The sequence below is a fragment of the Phacochoerus africanus genome, chromosome 2 (assembly GCF_016906955.1).
Source record: "Phacochoerus africanus isolate WHEZ1 chromosome 2, ROS_Pafr_v1, whole genome shotgun sequence".
NCBI lineage: Eukaryota > Metazoa > Chordata > Mammalia > Artiodactyla > Suidae > Phacochoerus > Phacochoerus africanus.
Genome location: NC_062545.1, coordinates 83,991,311 through 84,005,719, shown reverse-complemented (window position 1 = coordinate 84,005,719; position 14,409 = coordinate 83,991,311). Strand labels below are relative to the sequence as shown.

Here is a 14,409-nt window from a genome sequence, read left to right as displayed (position 1 = left end):
AACCTCCATTTTATCTGAATGAAATCCTGTTGTGAAATCAGGAGACTGTAAATCTCTTGGACTACCCACCCCTGCATAGCTCCCTTCAGAGTCTGACGTCAACAGTTCTGGAAGAGATTCTACAGAATTTGTCTTACCAGACTTTAATAACCCTAAAAGGTAAGAATTTTTAAAAGATTAAAACACATATACATTAAACATATATATATTACATTTAACAAACTTAAATGCATCCATTTATCCGGATTTAGTAACATTTAAAATATAGTCAATGGACCAAAATCTTAATAATTCAAGCTAACTGAAAAAAGAAATCAGTTGAAGTGAAAAAATGAAATGGAGATTTTAAAACAAGTTTTATTCATTTCAATTACATACGAATTATGTTATAAACCTGAGGAAGACAATTCTTTGGTATCCAATTTAAGAAGTGAGCCAGAACTTTTTTCCCATGAAGATAAAAAAGGCAAAATTAATAAACTCTAGACCCCTCTCCTTTTCCTTTCTCATCTACCTCTCTGCACCTATGGGGAGGGGGGTGTGCTTGCCTCAGTCTGTGTGGGACAAGCACTGTAGCCTTTCTGCCACTCATCCAGCCAATCAGACTGGCCATGTAGCATAGGCTTTGCTGAAGTCAATTACAGCATGTTTGAGGGGTTTTCCTTCTGCAAAATTCTGTGAATTGAGAGCTATTTGCGATTAGCTTATCTTCTACAGCATAAGTCAGTATGAAATATATATACCATCTCTTCTCTTAGGCAAGCTAAATACCTGTTTAGCTTGTTTTGTTTTTGATAAAAAAATATTTTCAGAGTGTCTTCTAACTTTAAGGATCAACACAAACAAGTGTTAAGGCTTCACACAACTGTCCTTGATGAAATTTGCTTCATACTCAAATTTTTTTTTCCAGAATAGGCCCCAATTAAATTTAACTTTTCAATTATTTGCTTTGGCCACAGAAAGAGCAGTATAGCAGGAAGAATATAGAACAGGAATCAAGAAAATAAATTCTATCTGTTGCTACCTCAAATCACTTAGGTTTTCTGAGCTTATGTCCTCAAGTTTCAAGGATGGGGCATAAATTAGTTCATTACTGATGTCTCTTCCAACTCTGAAATGCTGACTCTAGAACATGTGCTAACAATAACATCATTTAAAACAAAACGAGTATCTGCTTTTTTCCATAAATCTTTTAGGTGTTTAGAAACTCACCAGTTTCATGACTGAACCTCCATTTATTCATCTTCCAACAGTGCACCCTGCTGGATTATAACCCCCTTATGTACATGAATAACCCCCATATGCCATCACACCTGGAGCCCTGATGCACAGGAACTGAATCCATGGGATAACAGTATCTCTGTCATGTCCTGCCCACCTCTATCCCTCCATGCCAGTAGACAGAGTGGTTTTTCTAAAAACATAAATCTTATCCAGTCACACTTTGACTTAAAAATCCATCAATAGCTACCTATAGCCTTGAGATTAAAATGCAAATTCCTTAGTGTGGCATACAACAACCTCTGAAAGCTGACCCTCTTCAGCCTGTTTCCCATCTGCACATACCCTATATGGTTGAGGCCCCCTCTTCTTAGCATGTCAGTCTGCTTCCTTTTCTTGGTTACCTTCTCTTCACACTTCAGGTGTCACTTTCCTCTAACAGGTGTTGCCTGATCTTTTCAGACCAGTTTGGGTGCCTCTTTTGCACTCACAAAGCAAATGTCAATCAGAGTACTTACCACAATACAGTACCATTTTCTGTGGCCTCCCTAAGACAAAGACTACTTTATATTTGTATAGCCCCATCAGAGGTGGCATATAATAATATTTAATAAGTGTTAAATGAATTAGATAAGGAATAAAGATAAGAATGATTAGATCAGAAAATTTATATCCTAAAACACTTTCCACTAACCTGTAGATGGTGGACTCTGAATAATATCTGAAAGGTTATAACCTCCAGAACTATCTGACCGCTTACGTGGCTTCTTTTTTGCTTTTGTTTTTGTCTTCTTGAACATACTTTCCCTAGGAAAAAAGCAAATGTAAAAATCACTTTAAAAAAATAAAGTTAGAAGTGAAACATGCACTTTGAGCAACAGAATATAGTATTTTAGTCAAACAGAAAACACAGAAGAACATGCATGCTCTAGTTCCATTTATCTATGTGGCCTGGAGCAAATTACTCAGTTTCACCAAATCTCAGAGAGATCTACCACTTGTTCTAACTCTAGCATTTCAGTAAAAGTTAGAAGCAAGATGTTATATAGGAAAATACTTTGAAAAATAAAATGCTGCACATGTTCACACCCAAGCTATTACAAACTATGATCTTGGACTAGAAATAGTTGGCAATAAGTTTTAAAGCATTTCAGGGGCCTCCTTAATTCTTTGAATTAAGTATTGTTAATCAGAAAGGGAAAATAAAACTATCTATGAAGACTACAATGGTCTTACTTCACCTAAGAATTTTAGATCTCATTATATAATTTATCCAGTTATACAGGTCAGCTATGAACACTATTATTTTTTAAAGAATATTTATGTCAATGTTAATAAGTTTATTATAATTTTCAATATGATAGGATGTCATACATCTAGGTCAGATATCAATAAAATTCAAGTATCCCAGGCTACCATCAAGTCCTAGAAGAGGTTAAATTTTTTTTTCTGGCAGCAAGAACAGTTTCTCAGTGAGCTTACATATTTAATAAACATACATATATATATATACATTCACACATATATGTAGTAAACGACTTGAACATTCAAAGATTTTATTTTAATAGGTCATTTACCAAGTAGAAGGACAGTAAATGCTATAACCAGCTGATAAGTGAGATTAAAATGTGGATGGAAATTCTAAACAGGACTTGTCAAATGGCCAACAGGAAATTATGTAGAACATGGGATATTTCGTTGCAGGACTCTCAAATGACAGTGATTGAAGGTCACAGCTCCTGAACCAGTAAAGTTCTCTATACAGAAGGGTCGAGAAGAATGGCTGATGCACTCCCCTTAGTTCATCCTCCTCAGAAGGCAAATTTCTCATCTTCTGCTGAGAAGGAGGAGGGCAATCACGTGGTTGAAGGGGGATCAGGAAGAGAGCAATGCTTTTTGAAAAAGTCTTTTTAAAAAAATTCTATTTTCCAAATCTAACCACCTAACCCTGGTCTCCATAAGCCTAGTACCCCTAATTCTTAAACCTTTCCATAATCCTGTTTTAATTTTTTTCTGTTCTAAGTCATTACTGCTTGGCAACCACCTTCCAGCCTCCAAAACTGTTAACATCTCCTGACTGCAATTCACTCCTTTCCTGTTCTCTTTGCTATAGTGCAATATGCCTTTTGAATTTTTTTTTAAACTATAATCTCATCAGGGTTCAGAAAGGTAATTAAGGTAAATGTGCTTACTCAACCCAATATATTTAACCAGAAGGCTACCTTCCTTTTATATTTCTATATAATTTTTTATATCTATAAGAATTAATTTTGCATTTACTTTGTATTATATCAAGGCTAAGAATGAACACAAATAACCTATTTTTTTATGTCAGGTTTCTCAGTTTTTCCTTCAGTTATTAATATAAAAGTGTCATCAGTATCCAAGATTTGGTTGGGGAGAGGAGGAAAGGAAGAAAAGGAAAAAAAAGAAAACAGAGCTCACGAATAATTCTGTTCCATATTTATTTCTTCTTTCAAAAATATATCTCCATCTTCTATATCCAAATAGCTAATATCTGGTCCATCCTGATATGGTGTAATGACTCTTTTATCCATTGCTGGAATCTATAGAAAAAAGATGTCACTTTTTAAATACAAATTTATAAAGTAATTCTCTCTCCCCTTCAATCTACAACCAGTAAAACATCTACAGTCAACAAAGGTGACACTAGGACACCACAGAATTCCATACATTTGCACATCTAAAGGTGGGGGGATTGGAACATGCAGCAGACGGAGGTGGAATCGAGGGAACAGCAAAGTCCATGTCAGCAATCCTGGGCCTCTAACTATCCCTGAGTCCACAGCTTCCGAGAATTCAGTGGCAACAGGCAAGGTGGTGCACACAACTCTGGCATCCTGAACAAAGGGTGCTGACAACCACAGGTAACTGGGTGGCAGTAGCAGTGGGCCCTGGAATCCAGCCTTGCCACTTCACCATCTACAGTGGCAGGGCCCATGGACTTTACCCAACACCAGACACAAGAGGGACATACACAAACCTGGCTCCCCCACCCCAATCATCCTCTTCACCCACACAGAGAAGCCTGTTACTCAAGGAATCCTGGACACTGGGAAAGACCCCATCATCCCAGTGATGACAGTAGCTCTGGCAGGAAAAAAGAAGTAAGGACCCTGAGGGAACAAGAAGTAATAGGGAAGGCACAGAGGCACACCTCTTAGAGAGCTGGTGAAGGCTGGAAAGTGTCAACTCTCAAATATAACCAGAGACAGCTCAGGTAAGAGAAACCAAAACCTTGTGTTACAGCGCCATCTACTGGAAAGCAAAAGCAAGGACCTTGTCATTAACTTCAAATGCACTTGCAGAGGAACAATTCATCAAGCAAAGTGAAGAAGCACTGTAACACTCTATCACAAGAAAATGACAATTCCCCAGAAATCAAAGTCACAAAATATTGCAATCTAACTTAAAGAATTCAAAATAGTTATCATGAAGGAACTCAATGAGCTGTACAAAAGTCAGAAAGGCAATTTAATGAACTCAGGAATAAAATTAATCAATAGAAATACTTTTTTTTTCCTCAGAAGAAATACTTTACCAAACAGATTAAAACTCTAAAAATGAACCAAACAAATGGTAGAGCTGAAGAACTCAATAAATGAGATGAAGAATGCATTACAGAGCAATGGAAATAAAGCAGATCACATGGAAGAGAGAATTAGCAAGCTCAAAGGTAGAAATCTTGAAATGATACAAGAGGAAAGTGAAACAATATTTAAAAACTGATGAAATTCTATGAGAGCTATATGACTCCTATAGGCAAGACAGCATTAGGGTAGTGCATATCCCAGAAAAAGAAAAGAAGAGGAAGGGAGCAGAGAGTTTATTGAAAGAAATAATAGATGAGACCATCCCAAACCTGGAGAAGGAATTGGACATACAAGTCCATGGAATTAAGAGAACACTTAGTTACCTAATGCAAAATGACCTTTTCCAAGACACATAACATAAAATTGTCAAAAGTCAATGATGAAAAAAGAATATTAAAGGCATCCAGTGCCTTTAATATGGGTGGTGCCTACAAAGTAACCTTCACCAGGCTATCATGTCTCGGTGGAAACCTTACAGGCCAGGAGGGAGTGAAATGACATCGTCAGAACACTAAGAGATTAAAACTGCCAGCCAAGAATACTCTATCCAGCAAAGCTAGCATTCAAATATGAAGGAGTGATAAAGACTCTCAGACAAACAAAAGCTGAGGGAGTTCATCACTATTAGCCCTGCCCAACAAGACTTGTTGAAAGAAGCACTTCTAACAGAAACAAACAGGCAGAAAGTACACAAGACTCAGCATGATGATAGAAACGGAACCAAAAAATTGCAACTTTTTATCAGAGCATAAAGGTTAAAAGGAAAAAAAAAAGAAAAAAATAACTGGTAGCAAACTCACAAGATAAAATGGCATAATTTAGGAAGAAAAATATAAAAGAGGATGAGGAAAAACTCCTTTAGGTAAATGAAGATAACATACTATCAGCAGAAAAATGAGTATTTTATCTATGAAATGTTTTATACAAAGCTATAGAGCAGAGACATGAAACATAAGAAGAGGGAAGAGAATTCCCTTTGAGGTGCAGCAAAACAAATCCGACTAGTAACCATGACGTTGTGGGTTGGATCCCTGGCCTCACTCAGTGGGTTAAGGATCTGGCATTGCCATGAACTGTGGTATGTAGGTCGCAGACATGGCTTGGACCCTGAATTGCTGTGGCTGCAGTGTAGGCTGGCAGCTGTAGCTCTGATTTGACCCCCAGCCTGGGAATCTCCATGTGCTGCAGGTGCAGCCCTAAAAAACAAACAAACAAACAAAAAAAAAAAAAAAAAAAAGAGGAAACTGAGTAAATATCACAGAAAACCACCACACCAAAATGACAGAGAAAAACACAAGAAATAACAAACAATGGAGATAACAAGAAATGAAAAAACAAAACATAAAATTTCAGCACTAAGTCCTCATCTATCAATAATCACCCTAAAAGTAAAATGATTTGAATTCACTAATCAAAAGACACAAAAAAATGGATGCATTAAAAAACAAGATTCAACTATATATGGCCTCCAGGAGACACACCTCAGGTCTAAAGAAAACACAGGCTCAAGGTGAAGAGATGGGATTACACTCCAGGCAAATGGCAGCCAAAAGAAAGTAGGTGTAGCCATACTCATACAAGACAAAAACAGATTTCAAGCCAAAAACATTAGCAAGAGACAAAAAATGATCAGCATATAATAATATAAAACAATTAACAGACCCAAAGGAAGAACTTGACAACAACACAACAATGGTAGGGGATATTTAATACCTCACTTATATCAATGGATAGATCATCCAGATAGAAAGTCAATAAGGAAACAGTGACCTTAACTGAAATGTTAGACCACATATATTTGATAGATCTGAACAGAACATTATATCCAAATGCAACAGAATACACATTCTTCTCAAGCAGATGGAACTTTTTCTAGGGTAGGCCATATGCTGGGACACACACACAAAAAGTCTCAATAAATTTAAGACTAAAATCCTATCAAACATCTTTTCTGATCACAATGGTATGAAACTAGAAATAAAAAATAAAAATACTGGAAAAATCACAAGTGTATGTAAAGAACATTCCACAGGACAACTAGTGGGTCAATGAAGAAATCAAAGAAGAAATTAAAAATTACCTGAAGACAAATGAAGATGAAAACATAATACACCAAAATCTATGGGAAACGGTAAAAGTGGTACCAAGAATTTGTAGCAATAAATGCCTACCTCAAGAAACAAGAAAAAGTTACCCACCTAAAGGAACCAGAAAAGGAACAAATGAAAACCAAAATCAGTAGAAGGAAGGAAATATTAAGATCAGAGAAGACAATAGAAAAGAAATATTTTTTGAAAGGATAAACAAAATTGACAAGCCCATTATGTAAACTATGGAAAAAAGGCGAAAGCCAACCTAGAAGAAACGGACAAATTCTTAGAATCATATGACCTTCTAAGACCAATTTAAGAAGAAACAGAAAATCTGAATACACTCACCACTAATACAGAGATTGAAAGAAATCAAAAAACTCCCCAAAAACATAACCCCAGGACCAGATGGCTTCATGGGTAAATTCTACCAAATATTCAAAGGAAATTTAATACCTATCCTCAAACTATTCCAAACAACTGAAAAGGAGGTAATGCTTCCTAACTCATTTTAAAAGGCCAACATCACCCTGATACAAAACCAGACAAGACAACTTACAAAAAAAAATCACAAGCTGGGAGTTCCCATCGTGGCGCAGCGGAAACGAATCCAACTAGGAACCATGAGGTTGCAGGTTCGATCCCTGGCCTTGCTCAGTGGGTTAAGGATCCAGTGTTGCTATGAGCTGTGGGGTAGGTGGCAGACGCGGCTCAGTGTTGCTGTGGTTCTAGCATTGGTCAGCAGCAACAGCTCCGATTAGACCCCTAGGCTGGAAATCTAAATATGCCACAGGTGCAGCTCTAAAAAGACAAAAGACAACAACAACAAAAAATCACAAGCCAATATTTCTGATGAACATAGATGCAAAAATCTCCAAACAAAATATTAGCAATCTGAATTCAAAATACATCAAATGGATCATAAAACGTGATCAAGTGAGATTTTCACTACAGATTTAAGGATGGTTCAACATCCACAAATCAATCAGCATGATACACCACATTAACAAAATGAAGGATAAAAAGCATATGGTCACCTCAATAGATGCAGAAAAAGCATTTGGCTAAATTCAACACCGATTTATGATAAAAACTCCATATATAGTGGGTATAGAAGGTATGATATGCGACAAACCCACAGCTAACACACTCAGTGGTGAAAAACGGAAAGCTCTCCCTCTAAAATCAGGAATAAGTCAAGGATGCTCATTCTCACTACTCTTATTCAACATAGTATTGGAAGTACTAGCCAGAGCAATTAGGCCAGAAAAAATTAAGCAAAACACATCCGAATTGGAAAGGAAGAAGTAAAACTGTCACTATTGGCAGGTGACCTGACTTTATATATAGAAAACCCTAAAGACTCCATGAAAAATCTGTTAGAAATAAAAACAAATACAGGTAAGTTGCAGCATATAAAATCAATGTACAAAAAAACTGTTTCATCTCTATACATGAACAATGAGTTATCAGAAATAGAAATTAAGAAAACAATCACAGAGTTCCTGTCGTGGCACAGTGGAAACGAATCTGACTAGAAACCATGAGGTTGTGGGTTCAATCCCTGGCCTCGCTCAGTGGGTTAAGGATCCGGCGTTGCTGTGAGCTGTGGTGTACGTTGCAGATGCGGCTCGGATCTGGCATTGCTGTGGCTGTGGTGTAGGCCGGCAGCAACAGCTCTGATTAGACCCTAGCCAGGGAACATCCATATGATGTTGGTGCAGCTTTAAAAAGACACAAGACAAAAAAAAAAAAAGAAAAAAGAAAACAATCACATTTATAATCACAACAAAAAGAATAAAATACCTAGTGATAAATTTACCAAGGAGGTGAAAGACCTGTATGCTAAAAATTGTAAGATATTGTTGAAAGAAACTAAAGATGACACAAATAAATGAAAAGATATTCCATGTTCATGGATTGAAATCATTAACATTATCAAAATGTCAATATTACCTAAAGCAATTTAATTCAATATAATCCCCATCAAAATCCCAATAATATTTTTCACAGAAATAAAATTCTAAGTTCTAAAATTTATATGGGTACAGAAAAGACCCTCAATGGTCAAAGCAATACTAAGAAAAGAGAACAAAACTGGAGGTATCACACACCCTGATTTCAAATTACAAAGCCATAGTAATCAAAACAGCATGGTATTGGCAGAAAAAAGATACAAAGTTCTTAGAATTGAAAGAGAACTGAAAGTCCAGAAATAAATGCTTGCCTATATGAACAATTAATTTATGACAAAGGAGCAAAGAATATACAATGGAGAAAGGAATCTCTTCAATAAATAGTGCTGGGAAAACTGGACAGTCACATGCAAAAAATTTAAATTAGATCAACATTAGTTAAATTTTTGGTGGTGAGCAAGCTGGAGGGTACATATACAGAAGTAGAAATTTAATGTTGTACACAAGAAACATATGTCATAAATCAATGTTAAAGTCAATAAAAATAAATAATATTGTTAAAACCCCATGTTTTTACACTGTCCTGATCTTTGACAAATAATGGGAGGTCCCCTTGTGGCTCAGCGTGTTAAGGAGCCAACGTCTCTGTGAGGATATGGGCTCAAATGCTTGGTCTCACAGGTTAGGGATCCAGTGTTGCCACAAGCTGTGGCATAGGTCGCCAATGCAGCTCAGATCTGGTGTTGCCTGGCTATGGTATAGACCACAGCCAAAGTTCCAATTTGACCCCTAGCCCAGCAACTTCCATATACCATAGGTGAAGCCACAAAAAGAAAAAAGAATTAAAAAAAAAAAAGACTCTGAAGCTTTCAACAACTTTCGTTTATAAAGGAATTTAATATAATTAATTTTATCATTAAATATCTTCAATTTTGATAATTATATTCACCTGTGGAATCTGTAAAGAAAGCCTATTTCCTCATCTTTAAAAGATCCTAATGTATCAGAATTCACTAGAAAATTGTTCCATTAAGTATGACCAAACACACTGCTTTCTTTAGTTGACATTATCATTGACGAAAACCTAAACCTTACCATTTTTCGGTAAAACACAGAAAGATCCTTCAAAACACCATCACTTAAAACATCAAGAGACCTAAAAAAATAAGATATAAATTCTATCTTAAGACTCAAGTAATTTAATACCTGTCAATATTTTCAAATATGTAGAGACATTTTATATTGTTGATAACAACATTGATAACATAATGTTGTTTAACATTTTTTTTTTGTCTTTTTGCTATTTCTTGGGCCGCTCCCACGGCATATGGAGGTTCCCAGGCTAGGGGTCCAATCGGAGCTGTAGCCACCGGCCTACACCAGAGCCACAGCAACGCTGGATCCGAGCCGAGTCTGCAACCTACACCACAGCTCACGGCAACGCCGGATCGTTAACCCACTGAGCAAGGGCAGGGACCGAACCCGCAACCTCATGGTTCCTAGTCGGATTCGTTAACCACTGCGCCACCACGGGAACTCCTGTTTAACATTTTTTAAAGCATTAATATGCCAGCTGCAACAAATTCTTATTGGAAGTATGTGCAGTTCTATATTTCATATAAACAGCAAACATATTAGAGAAACATCTTGAATAAAACTCAATGTAAATAAGAAAGAAAAACCTTTTCTATCATAACAGCAAGTACTAGTTTTCAACCTTCCTTTTCCACAAATTATAATCTTTACCTACAGAAGGAGTATTAAATTGATAGAATGATAGCTTAACTATCAGGTACATGAAATCTATCTAGAATTATCACTGCTCCCAATTACCTGCATGATATTAAGCAATTCACTTTCTCTCTCTAGGCTTTAATATCTTCATGTGCATATTAACATTGGAACTAGACTTTGAAGTAGATTTTAAAGAACTCAGGTTCCAAAGAGGTACTCTGAGGCATCAGTAAAACTTTAAATCAAAGTTTACATTCTAAAGTATATTTCAAACTACTTTTAAAACTAATACAAAGCATGTTCAAATCTGTACTATACCAGTTTTTTTTTAACATTTTGAAGATAAATAACTTGTGATGCTTGACGTAGCTCTCCTTTCTCAACATCTCTGTGCATATTTATTTACACTTCTACCAAACACATATTTGATTAGGAATGGTCATGTAAATTTTTGCTTTAATGTTAAGTTTAATGCATGTCTACTCGTAAAATTATTCCCTAGAGAACATGTGCCACCCTTAATAGTTCAGCTGACAAACTTGTCATAATAACTGAACAATAGTAGTGTAACACATCATTTTCTAATATGTTTTAGACAGATTTGGCACTTATTTCACATTGTGGTTGACTTATCTACAAATTAAATGAACTTAATTTGGCAATACAAAGTAAAAAAAGTTTCTATGATTAATGTAATGTCAGCAAAAAAATTAAATTTATTCTGAAGCCTTTGCCAGGTTATAACATTAAAATACTAGAGGAAATCTGAAATGACATTGTCTAATATCCCATAATACTAATTTGCATTTGAAAAGCATTTTCACAAAATAACAAAGCATTATACTGCCAAAGAGAGTTTCCTCTAAATTGAACACTAAGTGGCAATTACTAAGAATCTGACTGATATGCCTTTAAAAAGAGTAGAAAACTTTAATTCAAAATGTATTTTAGAATTTCATTAAAACATCATCCTGGAGTTCCCGTGGTGGCGCAGTGGTTAACGAATCCGACTAGGAACCATGAGGTTGCGGGTTCGGTCCCTGCCCTTGCTCAGTGGGTTAACGATCCGGCGTTGCCGTGAGCTGTGGTGTAGGTTGCAGACGCGGCTCGGATCCAGCGTTGCTGTGGCTCTGGTGTAGGCCGGTGGCTGCAGCTCCGATTCAACCCCTAGCCTGGGAACCTCCATATGCCGTGGGAGTGGCCCAAGAAATAGCAAAAAAAAAAAAAAAATCCTGATTTTGAAAGATGAGTTATCAAAAAATTGTTATCATTTATAATTAATTATATGGATCAAGGTTTTCTTGACTATTGGCCAAAAAACTTTCATGGGTTTTCTCATCTTCATATGAGTATATAAATAGAATCTACATCATAAGGTTTTCATGAAAATGAAGTAAATCTTTATATATAAAATATATATAAATCTCCCTATATAAAAAATCCTGAGAATGCTGCCTAGCACATAGTTTATCATTATTATTTTTATTTATTATTATATTACTAGTATTGGTTTTTACTATTAATAACTATTATTATGGCAGTGTTAACTATTGTTACAGTTAAAACAAAATAGACTTACATTGGACACTGACTTTAAATATCCAAAAAAAAAAGGCAACTGATACCAAGTACTCTAATCTGAAATTTCTGTGTTCATCAAAAACACTCATTTCTTCTCATAACTGACTTTTTGGTGAGTAAATATAATAAAATTCTGACCTTATATTAAAAAATAAATCTGTAAATTTATCTCATTAAAAATTCTGCTAAAAATAGTGGGAAACAATAGGATGAAATTTCCTCTAATTCTAAAATGTCTATGACCCCTAAATCATTAGCATTTATCAAATTCTTTCCAGGAGTTCCCATTGTGGCGCAGCGGTTAACGAATCCAACTAGGAACCATGAGGTTTCAGGTTCCATCCCTGGCCTTGCTCAGTGGGTTAAGGATCTGGCGTTGCCGTGATCTGTGGGGTAGGTCGCAGATGCAGCTTGGATCCCGCATTGCTGTGGCTCTGGTGTAGGCCAGTGGCTACAGCACTGATTAGACCCCTAGCCTGGGAACCTCCATATGCCATGGGAAGCAGCCCTAGAAAAAGGCAAAAAGACAAAAAAAAATTTCTTTCCATCCAGGTAAATATCAATATATTGAAATATTAGCTTATGAAACAGGATATATATATAATATTATATATATATATATATATAATTATATATATATAATTATATATATATAATATATATATAGCCCCTGATTTATATATATAGATGATTTTTCATGTAAAATGTGTCACTTTTCATAAGGAATATTCCACTACTCATTGATTTCTACATCAAGGCTTGAACACATGTATCTGTTTACAATAAACTAGACCAACAAAATTTTTTAAGCCATCTGCTACCTACAGGCTAAGTTTGACAAAAAAGTCAATATACAGTATAGAAGATATATTATAATAAAGAGAAAAATAGAAATCAACTAGTAATCTATTACACGCATGCATATATGTGAAATAATTCAGTACTGGCTTAATTAGTACTATAGATAGTTTTCAAAAGCCAAGATAACAATTGTATAGTTATACATTAGCCTAAACAAGCAAAGAGAGATAAATATATATAAAAATACCGTTGTGGTAATACTGTCCCACAACTTTCCAACCATAATATAAGCTCCATTGAGAGCAAGGATAGTGTCTATTTGTTCACCACAGAATCTTAGCAATTGCTGTATATTATATATTAAGCATCTAAATACTAATGAAATGATTAAATCCTCTTACATTTTCACTTTTTCTACAAAGCTGGAATATATCATCATTCACTTTTAAGTTATTAATATATTTGCTATTACATATACATTGTTTTCCAACAGTCTATATATACCTAACCTACCTTGCTTCAAGTAAAGCTGCCATATTCAGTCCTATAAACTGTAAACAAGACAGTTTCAATTGTTCAGCATTATACATTGCTGCAAATTCCAGTAGCATCACAGAATTCTTCAGGGTAACTACAAAAGAAAAGATTTGTGAAATGAGATGAAAGGCATGCTACTATAGCAAATGAAGTATACTGATTTCTCAAGCTGATAGGTTTGAACATTTTAGAAGAAGGAAAATTAAAAGTAGTGTCTTGGGGTTCCCTGGTGGCCTAGTGGTTAAGGATATGGCATTGTCACTACTGTGGCTTGAGTGAGGGTCACTAGTGTGCTTTGGTTTGATTCCTGGCCCAGGAACTTTCACATGTCACAGACATGGCCAAAAAAAAAAAAAAGAAAGAAAGAAAGAAAGTAGTGCCTTGCCAAAAATAACTTATACTAGGACAAATATAAAACTCATTTTCCCTTCCAATATGCCAAAGAAATTTTAAAGAATTCATTCTGAGGAAAAATAAACACATAAAATTTTAAGCAAAAGAAAATACACAAGGTATGTGTAACTGGGTCACCATGCTGTACAGTAGAAAATTGACAGAACACTAAACCAGCTAAAATGGAAAAAAAATAAAAACCTTTATATTTAAAAAAAAAGAATACACAAGGTACGTCACAGTGCCATCTAAAAGCAAACACATAAGAATTGAAATCTTCCATCTAACCTTTCTGGAATATTTTTAACTTTCACTGATAAACAACATTCCTTTTCATTTATATAATGTGGAATAGGCATCCTCTTGAAAACTAAAAAGATAAAACTAAAACAAACTGATGAAATCATTCTATAAAATATATTTATGTTGAATAATCTATCAGACTTTATGTGAGTATATTTGCATTTGTAAACACACACACATACTCTATATTTAGAAAATAAGTACATCTAAATCTTACTG

General features: G+C 35.3%; 1 protein-coding gene across 2 annotated transcripts in view; it reads right to left on the bottom strand.

Annotated features, from left to right (window-relative positions):
- IBTK (inhibitor of Bruton tyrosine kinase) overlaps nt 1-14,409 on the bottom strand; it is a 102,284-nt gene that overhangs the window by 42,743 nt on the left and 45,132 nt on the right. For both annotated transcript variants that reach the window (XM_047763349.1, XM_047763340.1), the window contains exons 18-22: nt 13,471-13,588; nt 9,937-9,997; nt 3,667-3,788; nt 1,916-2,028; nt 4-152 (exon numbers count right to left, since the gene is read on the bottom strand). In XM_047763349.1, coding sequence (XP_047619305.1) covers nt 4-152; nt 1,916-2,028; nt 3,667-3,788; nt 9,937-9,997; nt 13,471-13,588 — 563 coding nt within the window. The remainder of the gene's footprint in view (nt 1-3; nt 153-1,915; nt 2,029-3,666; nt 3,789-9,936; nt 9,998-13,470; nt 13,589-14,409) is intronic.